The 27082-nt window shown below is 32.0% G+C and overlaps 1 protein-coding gene across 1 annotated transcript in view; it reads right to left on the reverse strand.

Moving 5' to 3' along the window:
* Nucleotides 1–1366: 1366 nt before the first annotated feature.
* LOC143249369 (tetratricopeptide repeat protein 39A-like) overlaps nucleotides 1367–27082 on the reverse strand; it is a 59008-nt gene continuing 33292 nt past the window's right edge. Inside the window, exons 9-18 of the mRNA XM_076499109.1 lie at nucleotides 24759–24870; nucleotides 22844–22911; nucleotides 22360–22419; nucleotides 20158–20249; nucleotides 11162–11323; nucleotides 8937–9054; nucleotides 7258–7360; nucleotides 6432–6546; nucleotides 4504–4620; nucleotides 1367–3855 (exon numbers count right to left, since the gene is read on the reverse strand). Of these exons, the coding sequence (XP_076355224.1) occupies nucleotides 3729–3855; nucleotides 4504–4620; nucleotides 6432–6546; nucleotides 7258–7360; nucleotides 8937–9054; nucleotides 11162–11323; nucleotides 20158–20249; nucleotides 22360–22419; nucleotides 22844–22911; nucleotides 24759–24870 (1074 nt within the window). The 3' untranslated portion in view covers nucleotides 1367–3728. The remainder of the gene's footprint in view (nucleotides 3856–4503; nucleotides 4621–6431; nucleotides 6547–7257; nucleotides 7361–8936; nucleotides 9055–11161; nucleotides 11324–20157; nucleotides 20250–22359; nucleotides 22420–22843; nucleotides 22912–24758; nucleotides 24871–27082) is intronic.

Raw genomic sequence — 27082 nt, forward strand, 5'->3', positions numbered from 1 at the left:
AATCACTTGCTCCAGTTATTCTGGAAAGAGATAGAATCCGAACAACTTCATATTTTCGTCTGTTCTTTCGTATAGATCTCTTTCGTTTCTCTTGAACTTGACATTTCATAACTCTTAATAAATTGTGTTAGACTCCATTTCACAGCGACAGAGTTTCGTCTTGAGGAATATAGACTACAGTTAGTTCATGGATGTTAGCAAACTATTATTGCGGTGACTGTGATGTCCACTTGAAGTCAAAGACACCATTGAGCTTACCCATTCCTTGTAGACGCACTACGATGTGATGGTATCTCCGCATTTACACCAATCACTTGCCACATCAAATACAAATAAAAAAACCGTTCGTCAAACCAGTCAAGCGAAATGAAGTGGCCATTTAATGTACAACGTTGAAAGCGGAAGGTCTAATACAGAGAAAAACATCCATAGATTCCGAGAGATATACGGTTTCCCTAACTTGAACCGAGATTTTGATTCCGAGTACTGACTGTGTAGGACAAGTAAAGATTCTTAAATTAGTTAATAGTTGGTTATTGAGAAAATAAAGATAAGAAGAAAAAACGAATAAAGTAAAAGTTATGTAAGTTGCTCGTTTATTTATGCATTAATTCCCCCTATATTTGTTTTCTGCTTTCCACCATACCTTGTCCCTCACCACGTAAAAATAAGTCAAATTTCCCACTCTAATTACTAACACTACCTACGAGTACGTTCCTAGACTCTTAACACTTCCTGCTTGCATTCACTTTTGGCATCCTTATTTTACTTCCAAATCTGTTCTCTTCTTTACGTCCACATATTTTGCTTCCAACATTTTTGTTTTGTCACAGACTAACACTGTGTACTCTTTACACGGTATGGCCAGGTGGTTTAGTGGCTTGACTCGCAATTCATTATTAAATTAGAGTTTGATTTATTGATTGTTTGGAATTAAGTACAAAGTTTCACAAAGGACTGTCTCTGCTTTGCCCACCACGGCCATCGAAACCCAGTTTTTAGAGGTGTAAGCCCATAGACATCCCGCTGTGGCAATGGTGGGGCTAAATTAGAGACGGCTAGCCCTTGTATAACTTTACGTGAAATTCAAACAAGGTGTATATTCCCGTATCTCTTGGCTGAACAAAAGCTTACCTTTCGAAAGTCTTCCAGTTTGTCTAACTGATTTTTTGGATGTACATGCAATTTCTTCATCCTTTATAAAACACAATATTTCTCTAATGCTCTGATAAAATTAGTAGAATATAAAAAAGGGAACATACATGATTTTAGTAAATAAAGAAAAACGACAGTACTAAATGATATTGTCATACATCAACTGTTTACATAATTTACATTAATTTGGAAAAGAAACTTTATTGGGAGGTTTGAACAGTTCTTTATTACGTGTTATATTTAAAATCGAATGAATATAAATAGCATTGATATATCACAGTGTGGCACTGTCCATTAAAAACATATTAAAAGGGAATGTAACCGAATTAATACCTTAAGATACAGAAAATGAACAATTTACTCTGCATGAAAAAAACAACAAAAACATCAAGGTGTCAAAAAGGTTGCGATGAATAACGTAAAAGAATAAAGAGACATGAAATACTATACACATTTATACAATAAGACGTTCAGTTGTTGAAACAGAAAACATTTTCAGAAGTTAGTTATTTTCATATTGTTTACACATGTTAAAGATATTACTTAACTGTTCAGAATGTGCTTAAACGTTTGTTTTGAATTTCACGAAAAGCTACACGAGGGTTATCTGCACTAGCCGTTCCTCCTTTAGCATCGTAAGACTAAAGAAAGGCAGCTAGTCATCACCAACTCTTGGGGATACTCTTTTACTAACAAATAGTAGGATTAAGCGTCACATTATAACGCCTACACGGTTGAAATGGCGTACATATTTGGTGGTGTGACGGGGATTCGAACCTACGACTTTCAGATTACAAGTTAAGTGCTCTAACCACTTGCTCATGTTGGGGTACTTAAAAGTATTTGCTTTGCTGATCATATTTAAATATTATTATACGGGAAATTTACATAAATATTCGTGTACTTAAAGTGATCTCAAATGTTTACTTATCTCTCTTTGTCAAGAAAAAAGTAGTGATCGTTAACTTTATAGTATATTAAGTAATTTTTAGACTTGAGTGATAACTATTAAGAAAATTTTAGACTTGCATCTAAGAATGATAGGACTGCAGATACACAAATAAATGTATTTTTACCTGATTTATAACTGAGAAACAACAGTGGTAATTTAATTGTTCAATCATGAAACAACAGTTGTAATTTAATTGTTCAATCGTGAAACAATAGTGATAGTTTAATTGTTCAATCGTGAAATAAAAGTGATAGTCTAATTCTACAGTTTGAAAAAATGTAAGTACAAAGTTATAAGGCAAAACGTAACAGTATCTATTTGATTCAAAGTTAATCTCTTGGTAAGTAAATATACTTCTAACAGATTAATTTAGTTCTATCACTAAGTAACACAGCGACATATTTGATAACAATAGAACTTTCTAATAATGCAATAACTACATATAGCCAACTGGTCCATTTATTTAATCTATTAAACAACATTAACTTTATGAATATTAAACTCTTTAAACTTTGATTGTCATTGCCCAATATAATTTAATTATAACAAATATAGTGGTAAATTATATTATAAACACTTTATAAGCTCATTTTGTTAAAATATTTGTACTTTATCTCTTAGAAATATTACTAGCAACTAGAATTCTATAAGAGCAAATCAAACATTCCAAACAAATATAATCAAATCTGAAGTAACGCATTTTTTTCATTTAACTCGTTATTGCAGCATAATATTAATTTTATCAATAACGAAGTAGCTTAACAACATATTTTTATGAAAGTATTGTTATTACAATTTTATAGTTGTTATGAGTTTGTTTTACTACCTTTTCTCTCTCTCTCTGAGAGACATAGACGTCATTGGTCTTTTTTTTTTTTAAAGACAAAGTAACTTTCTGTTTCTAAAGTATAAGCAAATAAAATATACAAACCATGTTCCTTTGCGTAACTGCCAAGTTCAATTTTATAAAACAACTAACGAAATGGCTTTCATACCAGCTTTACCGACACTGAGGTTTTAGTTTCGTTTTCAGCTGGTTAAATAGGCGCGTGCACAATATTCACTCAGACTGGTATACATTTAAATGAGTTCATTTAAAGATGTATAGTTAAACACTAAGAAAGTCACAAAGGTTTTTCACTACAAGTAAAAGGAAATAAATGTAACAACATGTAACAAATAGTATAAAGTGCTTTTAACGTACACCTTAACTGTGTATAAAATCTCTTATTTAACTTATGTGTAACACCATTATATTACTCTTTTCTGAATAAAAACTAAAAACGAGTAATGAGTAAGAAGTTACTTCTTTCACTGACCTATTGAACATTGAATATAAACATAATAAAGTTGTACAATTCAAGTAACTGGATTTCCAATGGAAATGTTTCACGATCTAATGAACATATACAAATAGCTTTGCTTTACCTTATAACTAAATTTCAAGAAATATCTTGAAAATAAACATTAAAAAGATAGAATTTTCACACTTATTGTTGACTTTAAGAGTTCAAGAGGAACCATAATATTGATCGAAGGATGACTTCACTCAGAAGGTGGGGACTACAAAATTCTAAATTGTAACCATGGAGGGGAAGACTGGTGTTTGTTGAAGAGAATGTCAAGGGAAAGAGGTTAATGTTCGTGGAAGATCTGTGAAGGAATGGTTCCTGGCTTCCAACTTCTTGTAGGCAGCATGTAGCCGAAAATGTAGGGTCACTTCAGTAAGATATCCGTGGTAGTTATGTCTGAGGAAACACGAGTGGAAGTCAAAGTCGAGGTCTTATATCATACAACACAACCTTTTGGTATTTAGCTGAATTTATAATTTAAATTATGAAATTATTTACTTGGTTTCTTGTATCTAATTTTTACAGGTAAATTTTCTTAGCTATATAATTTTAATTTAAAACATTTTTCACTAATTAGTGATTATAAAACAACATATATGCTTAAGAAACCTACAACAGTTGGCGAAACGTACACCTTAACTGTGTATAAAATCTCTTATTTAACACAATACACATAACAATAAGGTATATATAACATTCTTGATTTGGCTAAATGCATTAAGTAATTGTGTTTGAAACCTCATACATAAAACTGAAAGCGTGCATTAGTTATACTGGAAACTCAATAACAGTGTGTAAAACCATCCTTTAGTTAGTCGTATATGCACATGAACCCCTTACCTCGCTACACTTAAAAAATAACATAACTTTTCCACTATTCCTTAAATTCCTTATCTGTATAGATGCAGTATCAGTATATGATAATAACATTTAAAGTAACGATACACAATTAATATTAACTGGGCTTTATTTTCTCAACTTGGGAATACTCCGCATTGCTATCTGAGTCTATGAAACCACCTAATATTGGTAAAATAGACTTACCTCGCCACATGAAACCATTCTAAAGCTTCTGAATCTCTTCCTTGTTCAACAAACATAAAACAGAGCTCTCCTGCTGCATAAGGTGGTAGAAATGTGTCTTCTCTAATCTTTTTCTCACTAATATGGTAAAGATACATATAATTAACGATATATATATATAATTTCAAAGTTTCTCACACAACTGCAATTTCAAAAAAGTACACATACAGAATATAGAAAATGAAAACTGTCACTTAAAAAGTATACAGATATATTAGTATTTGAAAAAAAATCTGCCAAAAGATGAATGTACTTAAAAAGTGCAAAATTTAGTTACTTCAACATGAGACTTTTTAAGAAAACACTTTTAAAAACACAGATTCTAGGACTTAAAGAAACATCTTTAAATTTGGCGTAAGTGTTAAAGCAGGTAAGCAATTTGTCTTTGTGTTTTTCAATTACGTAAGAAAATTATTCTTTATGGAGAGATTCACTTTAAACTTCAGTAAAGGTCATAATATTTCCTTGTGTTAGCGACAAAAAAAATTGGTGAAAAATATAGAAAAGCAAAAAATAGAATGTTCTATAATTCAACCACTTCATCAAAATATTGATAATTTGTTTACTCTTACAGCACCTCTGATCATTCTAGATTTTTATATCTTTTTGATAAATTGTAGTTACATGTGTTTTCAATATTGAAAAAAAATATTTATAGATGCATTTATTTTTCAAATATCTACTTAAATCTATACACTAGATAATTTTATAAAATTTTAATTTTTAGTTGAAGAGAATACGTGATATATATATGAATACAAAAAGATAAATATTTTCTTTACTTGTACTGGTACGAAAACATATAGTTTTTGTTAAACTCTTTTCTCTGCTAGAGCAAAATATTGAATCTTCAATGGTTTAAAACGAAAGTGTAGCTAAAATATGTTTAAATACAAATCCAAAGATCGTTAGAAAGTTTAATGTGTACACTTAAAAATCAAATAAAAATTTGTGTGAAGTGTTATTATACATACTTTACGGAAATTTCATGTTTATCCTCAAATAATTATTACATAGTTTTGTTAAGAATATTTTAACGGCAGAATGAGATTTTAGAATGCCTTAAAAAGTGTGGAAGATGACGTTTATTAGCAATGAATGCGTGTTACGTTTGTCATTAAACAATCCTAAGAAGTTGTGAGTGAAAAAAGAACGAATGAAGTAATTTAAACAACAAGGTGTTCGGAAAGTCACTTTGCAGTTTTGTCTGTTAATAAATATATAAGTGCACAGTGACTTTCCGAATACCCTGTATTATCGACCTTGTTGTTGTGCACTATCACTGTAATGGATGAGATAATTTAAACTATTACAGGTCTTGTAATGTATTATCACAGATAGGAATGAAGTAATTTAGTATCATTACAGTAACGAACCACGTGATTTAAATGCACAAAATTTAAGTTGTGTAATATCATGCATATATTAGGGTTAAATGGTTTAACCATAGAAGCATTCATTATATTACCAAGTTCAAATAAATATTAATACCCAAAGAAATAAAATTATTTTCTAAACAAGAATAAATAACATCTAATAGATATCAAAATATGAGCTATATTGTTACCATGCACAAACTTGAAAGATGTTAAAGATATTTTATAACTATTGACTAACACAACACTTTAATTCTTGATAAACATCTCGTTTGAAAACTAGACAACGTAAACTATTCTAGTAGCATCTTTACAGAGGCAGATTTAAGGTGATGTGGGTCCAGGAGCTAATAATTTTTGTGGCCCTTACATCCTATGTAATCTTAGATAGAAAGATTAATTAATGGGTCCCCATTAAAACCATGGGCACTGGAGCTGAATCCCCTCTAAACCCTACCTAAATACGCCACTGCCTCTTTACCAAAACAAACAGTTAATAACAAAACATTCTACCTCCTAACAACCTCTTTGAGATGCTCTTCAGCTTGGAGAGGATAATTGAGATGATTCAGAGCAACACCATGTAAGAAAGTCAGCATGTAGTAGTCGTCCAGGGATGTTTGACCTTCTACATAACAACAGATTATAATTATTTAGGTTGTTTCAGAGCAACACCATATAAGAAAGTCAGCATGTAGTAGTCGTCCAGAGATGCTTGACTTTCTACATAACAACACATTATAGTTATTTAGGGTTCGGAGATGGTTTCAAGTGGAAAAGTTTTGATCTTTTCATTCTTGCATAAAGCCAATAATATTCCAAACAGCTGTGATCAACTATCTGGACAAAACTAATGAGTATATAATAAAACTTATGTGATGATAAAGAGGCAACTTCATTATAAGATTATTTTTTTAAACATGTCTTTGAATAATCTTACATTTCAACCTATTTATTTGGCACCTACGATTGCATACTTGTTGTGAAAAACAATCTGTATTTCAAAGGTATCCATAATGGTAGTTGTGTATTAAAAATTGCAAAAAGTAAGTAAAAAAAATACTACTTTTCTTGAAGTTGTTTAAAATTAAAAATCTTAATATGAGTTAAGTCGTATCACATGTTGTTAAGCCTTCTATAAATTCCATATTTATTTAAATATGTTAATATAAGTTTCCAGCTGTTTCGTTGTTAGTTGTAAAAGGTTGAAAGCTCTACAGATAGTCATCACTACTTAAATTTCAATATATTTATATTTTCTGAATCACCATAGGCGACAAATCTAACTCGTACTATTATGTCAGAAGTTAACAAATCATCAAGTTTCTTAAGCTAATACCTTTCACTTTGGCAATGTCACTTTGTATCATGTAGAGAAACACTCTCAGTAAGTGAGGAGTTTTCGCCAAGACAGGATAGCATTTCCAGAAGTACAAAACCTCCTACAGAAATCAGAACGTTTCATCAGGTAACTCATCATATTAAGTATTACATGACAATCAATGCACTTTATATATGTATATATATATATATGTGTGTGTGATCACCAGTGTAACAAACAAACAAAGTTAACATTTATGAGACTAGTTATACCAGTTAACAATATATAATATAGAAATGTTTTTTAAATTGCAGATAAATTACTTGTCCACTTTTCCATTGTAGTTTATTTAAAATCGTGGTCACTATTAAGGAATCTAAATCCATACTGTGCATGAGGGATAAAAAAATCAAATAATTCAGCTAACTTTGGAATGGCTTAAGGGTAAGATGTTTTATCTATCGATTTAGTATAATAATCTAGAGGGTTCGATATTCAATTACAAGTAAATCATTTTAAACCCAGAAGGCTCCTGGTAGCAAATAATAAATCTATAGGGCATTACGTTAATAAAGTTGCTCAGTTGTGATTCAGATATTTGAAAGCAAAATTAATTTATTATTATAATTGCCGAAAACTTTGTGTGGGAAACGCTTGGAATTTAATTACATAAAAAAGTATTCGAAATGTGGCTCACTTCTAATCAACAGAGATTGTGGTGTCCCTTCTTTTCTCCCACGTTCTTCACATCACATCTCGCATGTGATTGTAAGAGAAACTAAAAGGTGACCCTCTGCATATTAGAGCAAGTCATTTACTTCTTTTCTAACTCATGTAATATATTTAATTCAATAATGAGGCTTGAGGCATTTAACATTTGGTTTTAGAAGTGTTAAATGTTGTGACTTTTATACCTAAAAATGGCGCCTAAAGAACAAAATTTCATTAAAAAGATGTTATACTTAAATGTTCTGAAAATTCGTACGCAAAATTTAAGGTAATGTCTTGGGCCATGCAGTTACGCCAAGAGCCCACAGAAAAGCACCATACTCTCCTGTGGAAATGACTGCAAGATGTCAGCAGATCTTGAAGGGAATGGAAATTTTCCAACTCAAATTACACTCACAAACTCTATGCTGAATATTGTTATCAGGTCGGCTATTTGGCAGCAAGTAATCTCCGGTGAACAGACTGTGTCGTGGGAGAATAACATGAATCTATTTGTAAGAAGGGAGAGCAGTATGCTATCCGTTTGAAGCTGGCTGCAAGGCTTGGGATTCAGAGGAGGTGCTGTGAGAGGACTGTTCAGGACTGGAGCTGAATCGGACTCGTCATGGATACAGTCAATGTATGTTCAGAATAATACTGATGAAGTGAAGAAAACATGTCCGTCTAGAAAGCTCAACAAGCCCACCAGCTAGAAAGGGCGTGAATACGCTGCTGGTCTGAGGTTAGTACCAAGTTTTAAAGGACAGAAACCATTGATGGGTAGCCATTAGCTGATGATCCTGTTGGTGTTAGCATCGAAAGCAACCCTAATCTTTAGGTTTTGTGTATTGAATTAATTCTACTAAATTGTAGATACAGAGAAACGTGAAGTTCTTTCTGGCTAACCCTTGTATTGCTAGACACTTGCTTTTAAACGCATGACTGCATTGTTCGGAATAGTATCTATAAATACATCTAGATAGCTTTACCAGAAGAGGTAATGAAAGACTCCATTCTTGTCTGAAAAACTTTTCTGTTCTGTTCACGCAAAACTTTTCGATTGGAACAGTCTTTCCTGCTAATCTTTGCTTCAGCTCTGGAACTTTCCTAAACAATACAAAAATATTTACATTGAAAATACAATGTATCTTGTCCAATAATATTAATATTGCTTTCATTTTAATTGTAAATAGACGTTTTACACAAGTTTTGCTATAAATCATATAATACGAAAATATTTCAAATGATTTACCTGTTTATAAAGAAAATTAAACATTTTAAAAGGTTAAAAACTCTATTTGTTAGAAACGTGTTTTTAGTTCATTTTAAACTTGTTGATATTGCAAAAATATAAAATATTGCACTCTACAGATAGTAGTAAATAATCTTTGACAGAAATAAATTTTTGCAATTATATCAGGGTTACTAATAGAGTTTTTATATCAATAAACCCAAATGAAACTAAAATGGCGAATCCTTTGCAGAAATAAATTGTTTTTAAGTACAGGTATTCGTTTTCTAACCGTTTGCAGGAAATGTCTAAACCTCTTCAATTACGAATTACAAACTCTTAAAATCGAGAAAACGTATTACAATTCAATTATAAATAAATGATAACTACAGATGGAAGTTGAAGTGAATAATTAATCGTGTGCTCTTTGTATTTGAATAACTTAAACTGTAATATTTCTTCTTGGCGATGAACTATTATTATTATAACCACAATTAAATAACGCTTCTTCTAATATCCAGTTGCAAAACATCCTGACAAAATTAGTCCTCCTTATAAAATGTGAAACATAAATTGAGTTCCATATTTAGTCACAAATATAAGAAACTTTTAATAAAGTTACGGACCATCCACTTCCAACACAGGGAAAAATGGCCAATTTCGTTCATTCCCATACATTTTCAAACGTTTCTGATTTGCTTAACTCGAACCGAGGTTTAAGTTTAAGTTCAAAGTAAATACTAATTTGAAATAGATAATCACTCTAAGCTTAATTTGGAAGCTGTTTGTTTCTTTTGTGAATTTTGCGTAAAAGCTACATGAGGGCTATCTGCGCTAATCGTCCCTAGTTTAGCAGTGTAAGACTAGAGGGAAAACATCACTACCCACTGCCAACTTTTGGGCTACTCTTTTACTAACGGATAGTGAGATTGATCGTCACGATATAACGCCCCACGGTTGAAAGGGCGAGCATGTTTAGTGTGACGGGGACACGAACCCGCGACCCTCAGATTGCGACTCGAGTGCTTCAACCATCTGGCCATGCTAGGCTACTTAAAAGTCTTTACATCATTGATCATATTTAGATATTATTATGCGGGAACTTTATATAAATATTTGTGTACGTAAAGTGATCTCAAATGGTTACTTATTTCTCTTTGTGAGAAAAAAGTAGTGACTGTTAACTTTATAGTAGGTTAAGAAATTTTTAAACTTAAGTGATAACTATTAAGAAAATTTAGACTTGCATCTAGAAATGATAGGATTGCAGATACACAAATAAATGTATTTTTACCTGATTTATAATTTTGAAACAACAATGGTAATTTAATTGTTCAATTGTGAAATGTGATAATTGTTCAATCGTGCAACAAGGCCCGGCATGGCTAGGTGGTTAAGGCACTCGACTCGGTAATCTTAGGATCCCGGGTTCGAATCCTCGTCACACCAAATATGCTTGCCCTTTCAGCCGTGGGTGCGTTATAATGTGACAATCAATCCCATTATTAATTGGTAAAAAGAGTAACCCAAAAGTTGGCGGTGGGTGATGATGATTAGCTGCCTTCACTTTAGTCTTACACTGCTAAGTGAGAGACCGCTAGTGCAGATAGCCCTAATGTAGCTTTTAGAGAAATTAAAAACAAACAAACATACATTTGTTTTATCTACACATTAATATCGCTTATATGTAATTCCTGGTTTCCATAATATATTGACTTCCTCTGCTTCAGAACGTGACCAAAGTGCTACATTAACAGTAAAACTTTTCTCGAAGAGTAAGGTACCGAATCCCTTAAATATTCGTCTGCTACACTTTCAACTTTCCTACCTCTTCCTCGTATTTTGTTACGACACCTATGTTCAGTAATAAAAATAACTCAATAAAAGTATATTTTTTAAAAAGTTCAATATTTTCAATGGACACAAAGTTGACATGAAAACTATAAAATTAGTTTTTGATAACTCTAGTCTTCTCACACTAACCTGAGCACGTTAATGATTTCCTCCATTAGACTATTATCTCCATCCTGCATCTGCATGTATAAGAAACAGCAATAAAGATAGGAATAAGTGGCCGGTGACCAGCGACAGTCTTTACGCATCATATCACAGCACTTCGCCGCATTAACCCAGTCACATTTATAGCTATAAAAAGAGTGTAAAACGCCTTTACTACAAATTCATTTTACTTGATTTTGTGTGTATAGTACATTCATTATTTTAAATTTTGAAACACATACATTACCACAGACATACAAATCTAATGTTACAAAAGTGTTGTGATATATTGATATTATTTATCTTGGTCTTATATCTCAAAGATGCTCTTCAACTGCTTGATAGAACCTTTATAAGTAAATAAATTAGCTTTAAATATTTTTTTTTCTGTGCATTGATAGTTAACAAGAGTTCGAGCCTCGAAATGCCCCTAAAGAAGTTCCAAATCTCAGCTTTATAAAAGTGTTATAACTCTAACAGTCAATCCTACTGTTCAATTAAGAGTGGTCAGTAAGTACTGTCTACTGATGATTTTCTTGTAGTAATCCATCCTTAATTAGGAATAGCTATGCCTGAACCTTGAGGTCAATGACCCTAATTAATTAAGTTTATGTTTCACATAATATTAATCACATCCATTTTTTTGTCCATAATGTGTTAATATTCTTTTGGTAAATTAAGTTTCGGATCAGTATAATTTCATGAAAGACATAATGAGTGTACTCACTTTACATTACTGCTCTTTAAATCAAAAACATAATGAGTGTACTCACTTTGCATTACTGCTCTTTAAATCAAAAACATAATGAGTGTATTCAGTTTGTATTACTGGTATTTATGTCAAAAACATAATATGTTTACTCAGTTTCAGTGATGAAGAGGAAACCCACTTGTAGAGAAATATATATATGTAAAAACGGCTGGTTTGGGTTGAGAAAATTTTATGTAAAGGATAGAGGAGCGAACAACGTTTTGACCTTCTTCGGTCATCGTCAGGTTCACAAAGAAAGAAAGAGGTAACTGACCGATAGCTGACCACATGTTTGAAGAGGGTTGTGTTACTGAGTGTAGGAATGTAGAGGGCGTGCTTAGATGTTTGATTATATTTATTAATATAGGTATAAAGGTGTTCTTTTGTATTGGTTTATTTTGGTTTGAGTTGTTGTATAAGTAAGGCTTCTTTAATTTTGTGTTTGTTTATGTTTGTTTCTTTATTTAGTATTTGGGTGTTTTCTATGGTTATGTTGTGTTTATTTGATTTGCAACGCTTGAAAACGTGTGAAGGTGACTTTTTGTGTTCTTTGAATCTGGTTTCCATTTTTCTACTTGTTTCTCCAATATAGAAGTCATGGCAGTTGTTGCATTGTATTTTATAAATAATGTTGGTGTTGTGTTTGTCAGTGTAGTTTTTACATAGTATAGACCTTAGTTTTGTTTTTTGAATAAATTTGGTATTAACTGGAATGTCATATTTTGTTGTTAGTTTTTGCCAAATGTTGGCTATTTTTCTGCTGATGTCGGAAATATATGGTATGCAGCAGTATATGGTTTCGTGATTTTTTAAATCGTGAGATATATTTATTTTTGTTAGTTGATTTTACTTTTTGTCTAGGTGTGTGCGTATAATGTTATCTACGGTTTGTGGAGGAAACTTATTAATGTTGATGAAGTATTGTTTTATTTTGTCTAATTCATCGTTAATTTTAACTTGTTGATGTTCCTACATTCCTACACTCAGTTACACAACCCCCTTCAAACATGTACTGCTCTTTACATCAAAAACATAATGAGTGTATTCAGTTTGTATTACTGCTCTTTATATCAAAAACATAATAAGATTACCCACTTTGTATTACTTTTTTACTTCAAAAATGTAGTTTGTAGATTAAACTTTGAATTAGTTGTACTTCAGATCAAAAACAGAAAATGTGGACTGATTTTGAGTAAACCTCCTTTATGTTAAAACCATCTGTAGACTCCACTTTGAATTAGTTACACTTTAGATCCAGCTTGCACACTGTTGATGCTGTGTTACTGATCCACTGATATAAACAAATGTATGATACTCGAGATTTGAGAAATTTAGGAAACTTGTGAAGTCTTACAGTGAACTTACAGTAGAAATTATTAAAATCATTTTTAAGTTCTTCTGAGTTGTATTAGATATTTATTTAATTATCACATTCTTGTGATTTATGAATTTTCTATTTTGTGTACTTATGTTTGTCTTGTATTTTTACCAGTTACAATTTGGTCGTCATTACCAATAAATTAGAAGCAATATCTCGAAATTTTAATAAGGCAGCAAACAGACACTCGTATAGTCCTTTGTGTATTATTACAAAGTATAATGTAAGTACTAAAAACATCGTGCTAGATTACAAGATAAATGAAAGCAATGGTTTTGAAATACAATAAAAACACTTGGTTCACATTCTCCAATAAATTAACAGAAATGTAGCAAGAACTTGAAATAGCTCAGTCTGATAAATAAAATTAAAGATATGAGAAAAAAGTTAAAACTGAAAAAGCGAGTTAAACAATTTGAGTCTATGGAAAGTGCTTTACATACAATTCAAATCAGAGTTCAATATAAAATAAAATAAATGATTGGGTGAATAAAAAAACAACAAACTCCAGTAACACTAGCTGGATAAAATTCGGGGAGAAGCAATATAATTTACTTATCTAAGTAGTGTTCGGACATTAAAAGGAAAACTGACTTATTGTTGAATCAAAGACAGCTTACCAGGATCAACATTTTCATCGCTAGATATTTCTTTCTCAGTATAAGACATGCGGGAATGTTGTTGTTGGTTGTAATTAAACACACATTTACACAAAGATATCGAAACCTGGTTTTTAGCGTTGTAAGTCTGAAGACATACCGCTGTGTCACTGGGGGAAGGCTATGTTGGGAAGTGTGATCACGTATTTTTGTGACACACTGCAAGAATAAGTGAAGTTTCACGAATTATATGTCTATACACAGGTGTAATTTACACAGATTGTTTATTTTGAATTTCGCGCAAAGCTACACGAGGGCTATCTACGCTAGCCGTATCTAATTTAGCAGTGTAAGACTAGAGGAAAGGCAGCTAGTCATCATCACCTACCACCAATTCTAGAGCTACTCTTTTCCAACGAATAGTGGGATTGATCGTAACATATAACACCCCAACGGCTGAAAGGGCGAACATGTTTGGTGTGACGCGGATTCGATCGCACGACTCTCAGATTACGAGTGGAGCATCTTATCCACATGGCCATCCCCGGTGAATTCACACGTAACGGGACATGTTCTCCATACTGTTTCTTTAACGAATGAGTGTCGCACTTGAACAAGAGATTTATTTGTTTGTTTCTTCAAGAGCAAAGCAACATTGGTCCATCTGATACGTCTATTGCAGAAAATCGAACCCCATATTTGGGTATTGTAAAACCGTAGATTTACCGATGTCCCGTCGGGAAACATGGCAGAAGAGAAATAATGGATTGTAATACATTTATAAATAATTTTGGTAACCTATGTATTTCATACTGTTTATGGTAAGTAAAGGTCTCTTTGTTTGTTTATTTTAGTGTAAACTAACACATTACGCTATGTGCACCAAGTCCATCACGTGCAGAATTGAACCACGGATTTGAACATTACAAGTTCGTAAACTTATTTCTAACCTATTGGGAAATGATGGTACAGAGGAGACTCTATAAGGATAATGGCATTGTAATGTGAGCATATACCATTATTTAACATGGATCCAGTATCATCAGTTACATGATACTTTTAAAAATATACTTTTAAGATGTGTATTGTAGGGAAACCTAGATTCAAATCAAAATACGAGATTTTATTGCTTTCACTAGGCTTCTTTGCCGAAAGAACAAACTGTGTAATGTTAATGAAGGCACCAGAGATACATTTTTTGAAATGATAAATATAAAATTTGGTTTAATGAAAAAAAAAAAAATATTTAGGGATCCCCAGGGTTTTACAGACGTAAAAATAACAGAGTTAATGCTTTGTTACACGAACTAACAGCTTTCTGTTGAGTGGAATCTGTACAGGCCAGAATAAAGAAGTTGAATCTGTCATTATAAAATTATTTTGGAGACTCAATACGTCATTACAGTCCATGACTTTACGCCCGGTCATGTTCTGTTTGACGATGATGTATCTTAACTAGAGATCTGCATCTTAATTTCAATTACAAAAAACGGTCGTCAGGTTCCAATGAAGCAGTTCTTCCCTGCTAACTTCAAATGATCCGTTTCGTGACGAGAACGATGATTTTCAAATGCCCATTTCAACAATACAATAGCGGAGAAATTTACAAATGACTCGAACAGTACGTTTTCGTATGGAATAGCATGAAAATCCGTTTCATTTTCTAGCTGATTGAAGTATGCAACGGTTGAACAAGAGATATGATTGGAAGTCTTATCTTGGTCACCTCATACCTTGTTAGTCTAAGTTCCATACAAAGTTAGTATTTGCGTGTTGATCAAAAACTACAGAACATTGTTTAGTAGAAAGTAGAATTGATGTCGATCATTTTATCTATACTCCTGATTCTTAATGTTTTCCTAGCGCAGAATTCAATGATGATCACGAATCTCTTTCAAAAGGGACATGCCAGTGTACTATTTCTGAAAATTTGTTAAACTATTAAAGATGGCAGGAGACTTCCCACACTTATTAAGGCATACATACGCGTTTCCAGACTGAAGTCTTTATTGGTTATGTTGCCGAGAACAGGTAGGTGTCTTTTTGACTCTGAACTTTGTATTCGTGGATTCTCACCTGTTACAAGTCGCTTTCTTTGTTCACCAAGTTTACGATATAACTTTTAGAAGAAATTTTTCTCAATGGTCCTAGTTTCTAAAACTAATCCATATCCCTTTGTTTTCCAATGTTGTTTAGTACAATAGATATAACCCGCTTGGTAATTCCTAATCTCCAATGCAGATAAACTTTATCATATGAGCTCTTGGATACTCTTCTCAAAAGTGATAAACTTTCAATGGTATCACACCGCCTACGAAATTCCGAATAATGTCAAAATATGATTCTGATACATTCCTGTCCACCGTAAGCTCTGCATGTCCAGGTGGTTAGGGCGCTCGACTCATAATCTGAGAGTCGCGGGTTCGAATTCTCGTCCAATCAAACATGCTCGGTCTTTCAGCCAGGGGGTATAATAATATGTGACGGTCAATTCCATTATTCGTTGGCAAAAGAGTAACCCAAAGGTCGGCTGTGGGCGGTGACGACTAGATGCTAAAGGCATTAACACACTGAAATCTGCAACAGGAAAGAGATCTGAAGAACATCACTAGCTTTTGTTGTACCAAAATCTTTGTCTGTTGCACTTTGGAGTATGTACTGCGATTGATCAGTATATATACGCTTGAAAAGCTACAAAACACTTGTTTAATACCGACCAAAGAAAGTTCTTAAGATACTTTATTACACCACTCAGGGTTTAGCAGCATCAAATGACACCAACAACGCTTACAAGCAAAGTTATTCAATATGTCTTGCATTCCATCATCAAGCCACTGCCAATTTTAAAGTGGACTTTCAAGCTTTACAACAACTTTGGTAGAAATCAGACAACTAATAAATTTTCTAAACGGCGTTTTAAAAGACAGACATGGGTGTAAAGGGGCTTGACAGCCACACTGAAATAGACACAACTAAGTCACATATTTTATAATAAATATCTGATGCGACTGGAAACTGTAGTAACCTGCTTAAATCGAAAATGTAGATATTAAACAGAGGGTCAAGCAGAAAGAGTATATCAGCACCTCTTTAAAGACTGTGGAACAATCAATCACCTTCACCATAAACAGAAAGTTTTCTTAGAACAAAGACAGTGAGAGAACTCGTTGCACATTCATCGTCTCTTGGAATCAAAACATTTTTGATACGGCCGGTGAAGGATTCAGCATTCAAGATTCTCACAAGCAGCAGAAGCAGAGAAGACAGTTCGCTTCCATCCAAAGATCAACGCCTCGCGGCGCAACACGTGGATCTGTCACGTAACAGTCAATTCAACTCCGATGCCCCTACAGAATTAACCATCGACAAAGTTTGTGAATCAGTAAGCTCTTTTCTGAATAGCTGAAAGCAACGAACAACAAAGAGAAAATATCGTCAAGATAACATTTACAACTGACACTGGAGACAGTAATGCATAGAATTCAGTGTGATTGGTCTCCTTATGGATGGTGGAAAACAACTGCATGGTAAGACTATCATCTGGATATACATGCCAGGCCATGCATGGGTAAATCTAAGCAAGGAAGTTAACAAAAAGCCACTTACCAAATTCAGCACAACTGTACTGGCAGAATATCGACCTCTGTTAGTTAACCGTGAAAATTTTTCGTTGACATTTAAAAGGAGACATATTACTGTAAAACAAAGTACCATTAAAATGGAGACATATTGCTGTAAAACAAATATAATGTAGCTAGTTAAAGGCAAAAGATCGAAAATCAATAGTATAGTATATATAGCCAGAAGACAACTGGTAACAACAGCTCTCTTCTACTTCATGTAAGACAGTTGGCTTCCATCCAAAGACCAACGCCTCGTGGCGCAACACGTGGATCTGTCACCTAACAGTTAATTTAACTCGATGCCCCTACAGAATTAACCATCGACGAAGTTTGTGAATCAGTAGAACAAACTGGAAAATGTTAAGCTCACTCAGTGAAACGTTTTATTTATTCATAAAAAACTTGAGAATGCTACACCATTTTCTGATTTCTAGATTAAGTAATTCTCGTACATAAGCAAAATAATTTAAAAATTTAAAATATTCAACTTGTGATAAACTCTGTACAGAATGTTTTAGAATTGTTAAATTTATATTGCAGTAATTACGTTGTCTTTATTTTTCGGTTTTAACAAACTTTTATGTGTTAAACAATGGAAATTATCTTTCATATAATTACACCCATGTTGTTGCCTTTTATTCTTCCCGTTTAATTAAATGCTATAAACAATACATTCGTAAGCCTTATTCACAGTAGGTAACGTACTTATCTTAGATTGTACTGTTGATAACTTTGGTTGTTTGTAATTAAGCACAAATCTACACATTGGGCTATCCGTGTTCTGCCCACCATGGGTATCCAAAACCGGTTTTTAGCGTTGTGAGTCCGTAGACACGCCGCTGTGCCACTTGGGGGCAGTTGATTAGTCTTTATACCTTAAATGAAATAGACATTTCCTAGTATTTCTGGAATTTTATTCAGTTAGAATAAATTATGTACTCGACACATTGCATTCTTAAGATAATGGTGGTAAGGTTTTTAACGCTTTTTTGTTTGTTTCTTTTAAAGTACAGTATTACCACTTGGCTATGTGCTATGTATAACAGGAGAAATCGAGCAACGCATTTTAGAGTTGTAAGTTCATAGACTTGCTGTTGGCCGACCTGGGGTACGTTAAAATCAATAGAAATCACACAAATTGAACTAAATTCTAAAATGTTTCGTCTGTCTTACAGAAACGCGTTTCTTTGTACTTAAGAGCAAAGTGGAATTGAAACCGTTCGCATATTTGCCGCTGAGTCATTGGAAGAATATATATTATTAACTTGACGCTTTATAATATTTTTTAGCTATTTGTTTGAATTCCTATTTTCAAAGAACACATAAAATTGTAAGCAAAAAGTTAACATTTTTACTGATGATTTACTCTTGTTATTAACGTTAAAAAGTCGATCACTGAAGTTATTGATCAGTTGCGATGTTGTAGGAGTTTTGTTTTAATTTAAACAAATCAGAAGATATTGTGTCTTAAAATGGAAGTGTTAAAAATGTTTAATTCGATGATATCAAGGTGGCTGTAATTACAAGTATGTAGGTATCTAATTACGTGTGTTTTTTTATAGCAAAGCCACATCGGACTATGTGCTGAGCCTACCAAGGGGAATCGAACCGCTAATTTTAGTGTTGTAAACCCGGAGACATACCGCTGTTCTAGCAATGGGCGAAATCTATTTAACGCCAAAAGAGTAAATTATAAAATCAAACAAACCGTAATTTGCAGCAAACCAGGCAACTAACAAATAATAAGACTGATAAACATGCAAAATCTGTAACTCTGGCATTCTTGTAAAAATATTTGATTCATAAATATTATAAATATTGAATTATGGCATAAAATATATGTATCTGTTCCACGTGTTGAAACAGTATAATTAAATGAAGAGTTCGAAAGGAAAAAATAACTACGAAAAATCTAACATATTTTATAATTCATCCTCATCACACCAAACATGCCCACCTTTTCAGCCGTTGGGGTGTTATTATATAACGGTCAATCCTATTATTCTTTGGTAAAAGAGTAGCCCAAGAGTTGACGGTGGGTGGTGATAACTAGCTGTCTATCCTCTAGTCTTACACTGCTAAATTAGGGACGGCTAGCGCAGATAGCCCTTGTGTAGCTTTGCGCGAAATTCAAAACAAAGTTTTAGAATTTTAAATATAGGCTTAGGTTAAAAATCGTCAATAAATGTAAAAATAGAGTTTAGATAGTAGGTGTAAGAACAACGTTACGTCGACATTGTGGAGTACAGTAAATGAAAATATTAGTTTTTACTGAAAGTGTGTTAACGTTTCCAAACAACTGAAATCAAATATATGATTAATTATAATATAAGATGCACAGCTAATGCTGACATAAACAATTAATTGTTTTGTCAAAGGCAGAAGGATATTGTAAAAGTTACGATGGAGATTGTTTTTGTGAGGCTGTCAGCTGGACCTTAAAGCCGCAGGTCCCTGCACATAGAAATATTTAATTTCAACGTGATTTATTGTATTGGGAATAAGTTCGTGTTTTAGTGTTTATAAATCCTTAGCCTAAAACATATAATTAATAGCTAGAGCAGATATTCATATCACTATAAAATAAAACAGTTGCATTTGGTAATATAAGAAATAACAGTTAAGCTTACCAGTAGCACCATATCTTCTCCCAGAAACACATGTAATGAAATTGTCTCCATTCTTCCTGTGATTTAATGCTCTTTTCATATAAATGTATAGCCTAAAACAGAATATAAGTCAGATCCTTTATCTTACATTCTGAAGCAGAAAGTAAACTGTAATGTCAAATTTGAGATTTCTGCATAATTATATATCCTTAAACAGAAATTGTCTATCCTGAAGAAGATAATCAACTATATTACGAAACTTTCTGTGAATAATCCTATAGCCTAGAGCAGAAACAATATATAATGTGAATCTTTTTATTTCAGGATCATAAAGTTCAAAGCAAAAAAATTGTAATGCGAATACTTTATTAACTGATCCTGTATCCTGAAACATAAAATATATTTTAGTTTCAAATAATGACAGATATTTTGGTAAATAATGCTAGAATGAAATTGAAATTTCTTTTACGAAATATGTCTTATTCCCAAATTCCTAATTATTTTAAGGGTTGATCTAGAAACAACTCTTCAACAATGGGTAATGTTTATTTCTTTTCGAGATATCATTCACACCATTTGTTTGTTACAAATATATTATGAAAACTTTAAGAAATAAATGTTAATGTTTAACAGTATCCTAACACGTACATGATTATATTCAGAAAATCGTTTCATTATTTGCTGAAACTACTGTAAGAAACCTTTAACGTCGTCTTGCTATCTTCAGTTTGAAAATCAATATGGGTTTTAATTTGTTTCCACCAAAATAATCCTACTCCTGACAACAGAATTATAATGTTTTATTTCAAGGCTATTTTTAATGGAAACGAAAGTGCTTTTATTTATTCCACCTCAAATAAAATTTTAAGTCACTTATTTATTTACTGTTTTTCTCGTAACTGCAGACTCTCAAAACTAACTAAATAACATACTCACTGACTCAGTGTCTGATCTGTAATAATTTACAGATTAAGTAGCTAGCAAATGATTAATTAAATGGATACTTTATACTCCTATATTTATGCTTATAAAGTATTCCAACCCAGGTCTCTTGGACATTAGAGATATCACGTGCACGTCACATCAAAGCTAAACACTCGGAAAATTTCTAGACGTCACATATCGTTAGTACATCATGCTAAAATTACCTCTAGTAACAATACAAAGCATTAAAATAGAAATAACATATACTTCATAGTAATATATACACGCAAGCACACATACATACTTACATATAGAGAGAAATATAGCAATGAACAGATACTTCATTCCTTCCCTTAAAATAAATGAGGTTTTCCTTTTCTTTTATGAGTGAGACTGAACTATCGTAATATGAAACAACCATGCTGAAAATACGAATATCTGAAATATTTGTTGCAAGTTAGATTAAATTTAATGTTTAAATTTCCATGATATGATATATGATATGTCTGTAATGAAATGTAATTTAAATAATATGAACTATGAAGTGAAGCATTTAAGCAAATCCTCTTATTTTCTCTAAAGTAGTGACAAACATTACGTAATTGAATCGACATATTTATGAAGTTGAATGGTTTCCTAATAGAATACATAATTATTTTTAATATCTTGATAACTTGTGGCCCGGCATGGCCAAGCGTGTTAAGGCGTGCAACTTGTAATCTGAGGGTCGCGGGTTCATATCCCCGTCGCGCCAAACATGCTCGCCCTTTCAGCCGTGGAGGCGTTATAATGTTACGGTCAATCCCATTATTTGTTGGTAAGAGTAGCCCAAGAGTTGGCGGTGGGTGGTGATGACTTGCTGCCTTCCCTCTACTCTTACACTGCTAAATTAGGGACGGCTAGTACAGATAGCCCTCGAGTAGCTTTGTGCGAAATTCAAAAACAAACGAACAAATTTGATAAATTGTAAACAAATATATATATATATATGTTTTCGTTTGAAGTTATGAAAAATAAATTATCCAGGTAACATTCATTTCAAATAACAAATATTATGGCCTTCCAGTGGCTCAGCAGTATGTCTTCGAACTTACAACGCTAAAAACCGGGTTTCGATACCTGTGGTGGGCAGAGCACAGATAGCCCATTGTGTAGCTTTGTGCTTAATTAAAAACAACAACAAATAAAGATTATGGGAATAAAAAGAAAAAATATTTATCTTTGAGAAAATATTATTCAAGAATAAATAAACTGAATAAAGGTAAGTTAAGTTTTCAAATAATATCTTCTATTACTTACTTTATCTATATTTCCCTGAAGCTGTTTTAATCTGGCTTCTAGAAATAGGTAAAGTGCGCCCTGAAATTAATAAAAATGTTTAAAATAAAAATGTATTTGATCAATATACATTATGGACTAATTTAATTATGGTCTTAAAGTTTTGACCAGCTAGTATTAAGGCTAATTTCACCGTGTTCACATTTTCCCTATTAAATGCTAAAAAAAAATATTTTTATTTTTCCTTTTTTATTTTCATCTTTCGAAGCTTTCCTCAAATAAGTGGTTGAGTCTAACAACGCAAAATGCATATTTTTTCTTCATGTTCATTGACCTTAAGATTTTGGCCAGCAGTGTATATAGGTGGTGATTGTAAGTGATTTGCTAATTTATATATTCAAAATTTATTTTCATATAATATGCTCAACTCTTTGTATAATAGTCATATATACATAGCAATAATCACAGATTCAAAACGACAAATAACTTTAAGTGATCCAAATACCTTAGGATATTTCTTAAGCATCTGGTTGACATACGTATCACATAATTCTAAATCACCATCACACAAACCTAGGAAAACAAAATATATTTCTTTCAGTTTAAACAACTGGTATCAAACAATGACAAAATCAGTACGCATTAATACACAAATTAGTATGCATATCTGTTAATAGTGTAATTTAAGAAAATACAACTAATTGCTCTTCGCACGCATTTCATACTGAATGAAGCTAAAAATTAACATGTTTTAAATCAGTATGAACAAGCTTATAAAAGATCATATATAAATACAATTACATTAACATCTCGATTACTTCAAATTAGTTCTAAGGGAATAAACTATTCAACTAGAACGGAATTATGACAAAACAGTTCAAATGACTAATAAAAAATAAAACTTTATGGCGAAACTTAAGGTTATAAAAACAAAACATTCAAACAGTCTGTTCAAACAAACGCATATTACAAATTAATTTTTATTAAACTACATAGTGTCGCAAATCATGTTCGTAAATGCTTAAGATGACGGAAAACGCTATAATTTAAACTTTATCTCTGAGAGAACTAATCCAGGATATTATTTATATACTTAGTAGACACATTTATAATAAATGAAGGTATATATAAATATATAACAATAATGGAATGTTCATATTCATCAGAATACGTACATCTATATATGTAGAATGATGACATAGTGTGATTATATACGTGTTTATATAACATACGTTTTAAATTTATAGATAATTTAAAGACAAATTCAGCGTAAAATCTTGTAAAATTAAGTACTCAATTCTTATCTAGTGTGACACATGACGTTTCGACAGTGTTAAACACACATCATTAGAAAGTAAGAGTACTTTTGTCGCCTAATGATGGCAGATTAACGTTGATGAAATACCGTGTTTGACTCCAACTTCATTTTCACAACTTAGTACTGTCAGTTTTCATTTTGTAAAGTTTCTACTAATACCTCTCTTCAACCAATTCTTAATCTACTTTTAAGCATAAAACAACACAGTTTTCTTAAATCTCGAAAGACAATTATATTAAATAAACTAAAGTTCTTAGCTTTTATACGCATCAGATCTAATGGTTGGCTTATTTAATTTCAGTTTCAATTACTTATTAATATAAGAAACGTATTTGTTTCTGCTTAGGTAAAGGTTTAGATTGCTCAGATTGTTTGTTATTTACCGTTCTAGGTGCACATGCTAGCCTACAGTTTCTCTCAATTCCAATAGCCCATTTAGGACTCTAGAAGAATTGAATAGCCAGTCAGTATATGAAAAGAAAGACATGCATTCTTATCTTAGAATCTTGTTTTGTGTAAAATATTAATTTGTGTACTTATTTTCCTTTATTGTCTAGGCTCAATATATTCTTTGCGTAACATTTCTTGAATCTGAACTACTATCAGAACTGTAAGGTCAACTTGTAGGATACGAATTAGCCTTAATAACACTTGAACAAACGCATAATATCAAGAGAGTTTGTCATTGAAAGTACTAAAGAATGTGAGAAATTCCTTTTAAAATCATGTTCAACTGTTAAAACTACACTAAAGCAAAGAGAGTGTTAATACAAGTTACTAAGTACCTTCTTTTGTTAAACCTGATTATTTGATCATTCAGTTAAGTCCCAATATTAATTTGAAAGTACTTATGTCACATGAATTGTCACTGCTAATATATTATAAATGAAACAAATGCACTAACTGTATTTGTTAAATAAATGAAACTTATACAACATACATTAATGCCACGAGATTTATGATAATTTAACATAAAATATTTGCGCATGTTTTATATTTATGTATTTTACCTTCTCGTCTGATTCTATATAAATATTTACTTATTTATATGTACATCATACATAATTAGTACTAACGTTCACATACAAAATCCAGGGTTTACCTAAGGCATATGCAACGTATGTGTGGAAACCAGTCATCAGGATTACACACAGAGGAGAACGTAAACCATCTTTCAGGTCACACCCCCTTTCTAGTTCTTCCTGCCCAAACATCTGTAAATGTTATTCAATTCTTAATATTAAAAGTACGCCTTAACATTTATCAAATAAGGTTATTAAACTGTATAAAATATACAGGGGGTCAAGAACACTGATTAAAAACATAACATAACGTTTAGTGATAAATAAAATATCCAGGGTCTTTTATTAAGAACGATGAGCAACTACGTGTTGCAGCATACATAAAACAAATAAAATGATATATCACGTGCTCTTAACGTACTTTAGGTCACCATGTTACATGTGTAGAGTCATAATATAAAATAAAGACTGAAAAAAGATTATATACAGATATAATACAATAAAAATCAATATTTTTTCTGTTGATAGATTAGCTAGAATACATCAGCTCCTCTCCATACGTACAGAGTAGATAATAACATGAATCCTTTAATAAAGCTGCTAAAGAATTTCAGGATCTTTTTATAAGTGGTGCCCGGAGGAGGTACTTATTTGGTCAAGTATACAAAATGTAACCCATGACGACGAGAAACTCTCTTGAAACAAAATGTATTCTAAAGACTGCTGAAATGAACATTAAAACTTTAATTAAAATAAAGTACAAAACAACGTTTAGACCTTGTTAGGTCATCTTCAGATTTTCTTGTTAATGTGAAGATGACCTAACAAGGTCGAAACGTTTTTTGTACTTTATTTTAATTAAAGTTTTAATGTTCATTCCAGCAGTCTTTAGAATACAAAATAAAATCGCCTAGTCTGAATATTTTTCCCAGTAGATTTGTAGACCTGTGTATGTAAGTGTTTTTATTAGATGTCAATAGACAATTCACTAACATTTACCGAAATGGTGGACATTTTTAAAAGTGTAAAGAACTAGATTGAATAAGAGCTCATAAACATAAAGACATAATTACGAAAAATAGTTTATTATTTTATGTAGTTTAATTTTCCATTACTGATAAGATAGGGTTGCAATGCCTCACTCTGCATATTGCACTTTACTGAAAACGTTCATAAACGTGCATTAAACTTTAAGCTATAAATCAGAGATATTTCATAATCATTATCTCGGACTCGTTTAATTTTAACGGTAAATAGTGTTAAAAGATATTTATTAACTACAACTACGATATTGTTAACCACTGTTTTAGTTAACTATTAATTTGAGTTATACGGATGTAAATTTAGAATAATTTCAAATATAAAGAAGGTTGTAGGTTGTTAAGAGTTGGACGGTGTTTAGCTGTGAGTAAACTTTCTTTAATTTAGAGTTTAAGATTTGAAGATTTTGTCGTAATGAAAAGTCATTAAATGAAATATTGTGACCCGTGGTTTCAAAATGTGAACGAATGGATGAGTGACCGGAATGGACGATCTGTTCTCGTAAATACTCCTAAGTGGTTACAGACAGTTTTCAAGTGATGTTTGGCTTTTCCAATATACGTTAACTTTACAATTACTACACGTATACGTGTTCACGGACCGTAAACGTAGTTTAGGTAGTTGGCCTTAATGTTTGTTTAACACGAAGAGTAGGTTTGTTAATCTGACCTAAATTTTTGGTAGAAAATTTTATTAGAGAAAAGAGTTGTATTTTAATTTGTTAGAATTATGAACCTTTTAAAGGATGAGAGATAATAAGAGGAATTTTGGGAATGGTGTGCACATTGGCTGGTGATTGAAATTGGTTAAAAAATCAGCCGGATAACCATTCTTTAAGAGGTATTTGTGCAGAAGTGTAATTTTTTGTGCAATACAGAATAATTCGAGCAGAGACTAAAAACGTCATTTAAGTGATAATTGTACTAATTTTAATAGTTTTATCTACTTCTTCAAACGTAATTAGTTTTTTGTCTTACTGAAAATGCGCCAGCACCTTACTATCTAAACGCACATGTGCACACATTTACTTTCAACGAATGTAAATATACTTCAGTAGATATTTTGTAACACAACACATTGAAAGCTTATCAAAATTTTTTAAAAGTCTAACATTAATTCGGAGAATAAAATTAAAGATATTTTTATTGATAGTATTAAGTACGATAAAGTTTAGTCTTTACTAGACTAAAGAAAAACACATACACTATTTACAGTGATTATTTATACCTTTATAGAAAATAGGCCGTATTCAACAAAGGCTTAAATCATGTCTAGGATAAGTGGGCTTAAATCTATGTTTGCAATTACAATACTTATGTGTCGTCCTACAAATCCCATATTTAAAGATTTACTGTTGCAATAC

This window comes from Tachypleus tridentatus, chromosome 4 (genome assembly GCF_004210375.1).
Source record: "Tachypleus tridentatus isolate NWPU-2018 chromosome 4, ASM421037v1, whole genome shotgun sequence".
Classification (NCBI taxonomy): domain Eukaryota; kingdom Metazoa; phylum Arthropoda; class Merostomata; order Xiphosura; family Limulidae; genus Tachypleus; species Tachypleus tridentatus.